This window comes from Nestor notabilis, unplaced genomic scaffold (genome assembly GCF_000696875.1).
Source record: "Nestor notabilis isolate BGI_N333 unplaced genomic scaffold, ASM69687v1 scaffold17655, whole genome shotgun sequence".
NCBI lineage: Eukaryota > Metazoa > Chordata > Aves > Psittaciformes > Psittacidae > Nestor > Nestor notabilis.
Window position 1 is genome coordinate 339 of NW_009929945.1, and position 2,281 is coordinate 2,619.

General features: G+C 60.7%; 1 protein-coding gene across 1 annotated transcript in view; it reads left to right on the top strand.

The window, feature by feature from the left end:
• The window catches only part of TMBIM1 (transmembrane BAX inhibitor motif containing 1), a gene marked incomplete at its 5' end in the record, with an annotated part of 1,931 nt that extends 309 nt beyond the window's left edge, over positions 1–1,622 (top strand). Inside the window, 7 exons of the mRNA XM_010015218.1 lie at positions 14–124; positions 297–336; positions 499–536; positions 761–848; positions 980–1,075; positions 1,313–1,366; positions 1,464–1,622. Of these exons, the coding sequence (XP_010013520.1) occupies positions 14–124; positions 297–336; positions 499–536; positions 761–848; positions 980–1,075; positions 1,313–1,366; positions 1,464–1,607 (571 nt within the window). The remainder of the gene's footprint in view (positions 1–13; positions 125–296; positions 337–498; positions 537–760; positions 849–979; positions 1,076–1,312; positions 1,367–1,463) is intronic.
• Positions 1,623–2,281: the final 659 nt, after the last annotated feature.

The window sequence follows — 2,281 nt, forward strand, 5'->3', positions numbered from 1 at the left end:
CCACAGCCTCCAGCCCTGGGGGTCCTGGTAGCAGGAGGGTCGCATGGTTGACACACATTGTCTCTCTCTGCAGTGCTGTGTTCCTGGTGACCTACCTGGTGCTGGCCTGCTGCCAGGGTCCCCGGTGAGTTGCTGGTGGCTGGGACCACTGTGATGGGGAAGTATGGATATAGAGGGAGGGTACCCTAGGGCAGAGCAGGGTCTTTGCCTGGGGCTGCCCCCAGGGAATGGGGACCATGGGGACACAACATAGACACTGTCACCAGCTAACCTCCCTATCCTGGTTTCATTTGCAGGAGACGCTTTCCCTGGAACATCATCCTGCTGAGCATCTTTGTGAGTGGAATGGGGCTGGGGGTGGGGGTTGGTGGTGCCCCCATGCCACCCCAGCTCCCCACTCAGGCTGGGATGGACAGGGGGACAGGCAGGGGCAGCCAGGAACTGCTGCCCTCCATGGGGCTACTCACCCCTTGAGCCTACCCTTCTTCTCTCCTGCAGACGCTGGCCATGGGGCTGATGACAGGGACAATTGCCAGGTATGCCCTGGGCCCTGTGGTGACAGGAGCTGGGGTCCCTCTTGTCCTGCACGAGGCGGCTGGCTCAAATGAGAGGCTGTTGGGAGCCAGGGGACAATCTGGTCCCCTGGGGTTGGGGACAGCAACGTCCGTGTTCAGGATCGGGGCTGGGAGTGTCACCAAAACCCCCCTGTGAGGGGGATGCTGAATCTTGGGGTGACTCTGGTTGTCCCCTCCATTTGCAGCATGTACCAGACCAATGCTGTCCTGATTGCCATGCTCATCACTGCCATTGTGGCCATCACTGTCACCATCTTCTGCTTCCAGACCAAGGCAAGGAGTGGGAGACCAAGGCAAGGAGTGGGACATACCCTGCCCTGCCCTGGTAGTGGGGGGTCAGGGAGAGGAAGCCAGGCAGTGGGACACCCTGGGCTCTCCTGTGACATGTGTGTCTCCCCTGTCAGGTTGATTTTACGTCATGTCCAGGTCTCTTCTGTGTGCTGGGCATCGTGGTCATGGTGACTGGGATAGTCACCGCCATCGTCCTCTCCTTCAGATATGTGAGTGGGGGGGCAGAGGGGCTGTGGGGTGCCCCCAGGGCTGGCAGGGGGGTTCAGGTGGCCCCCTTTGCCAGGAAGCAGGGTGTGGTCCTGGCCACGGCACAGGTAGGTTTGCCCGCAGGGAGAGGGTAGGTTGGCATCAGCAGCAACTCCTGGGATCCGGGTGCGGGCAGGACGTGCCCTGCCTTGTCTGCTGCCTGCCAGGCTCACCCTACCCGTGTCCCCTTCCCCATGCAGGTCCCTTGGCTCCACATGCTGTACGCAGCCATCGGCGCCATTGCCTTCACCCTGGTGAGTTGATGGCTGGGGTGGGCAGAGGGTGGCAGGCAGGGACTGGGAGGGGGAACCCTGCCTTGGTCCTTGCCTGATGCTCTCTGCCCCACGCCAGTTCCTTGCCTATGACACTCAACTTGTGCTGGGGAACAGGAAGAACACATTAAGCCCCGAGGAGTACATCTACGGTGCCCTCACCATCTACACTGACATCATATACATCTTCACCTTCATCCTGCAGATCGTGGGCCGAGATTAGCCTGGGACCTCTCCTGTCCCTACCCTGCTGCCCCTCACCCCTTTCTCTGGCCTCTGTACAGGATACGGCTCCTTACCACCACTCCTAATGCTTCGGCATCCCTACCCATAAGGAAAGGGCTTCCCTTGACCCAGCCCCACAAGCCTCCAAGGGTAGCGTGGAAGAACCGGCTGCCTGTGTTTAGGCAGTGCCCAGCCTCAGCACTGCTTGCTGAGGCCATGCCGGCGGTGCCAGGCGGGTAGCAGAGTGCCACAGTCCTGCCTGGGCTCAGGGAGCTCGCAGCAGCACTGAGATTGTGTTGGGATATTTCTGGAGAACCCGGTTGGTGTCATTCACTCGGTGCCTTAAATGTGGCTAGGGCCGTGCCCCATTCCTGAGCTGCGGCAGTGCCAGGTGTGGGTAGGGGGCAGCGGGGACCCCTGCGGTGGGACTCATGGCCGAGCTCGTGTTGCCAAGGTCCTGCAGCCGGGGACGTGGACAAAGTTGCACTTGCTAAATAAAACACTTTACTTTTCCAGACTGTCCCAGTCTGACTGCTGTGGCGACTCCCCCGAAACCCTGCAGGCAGCCTCCATGGGGGCTGCAGCCCTGGTAGTGCAAACACTGCTTTGAATTGGACAAACCAAGGCCAAGCTGTCCCACGACTGGCCTCCCTCCCTGGTCTGTACCCCTCC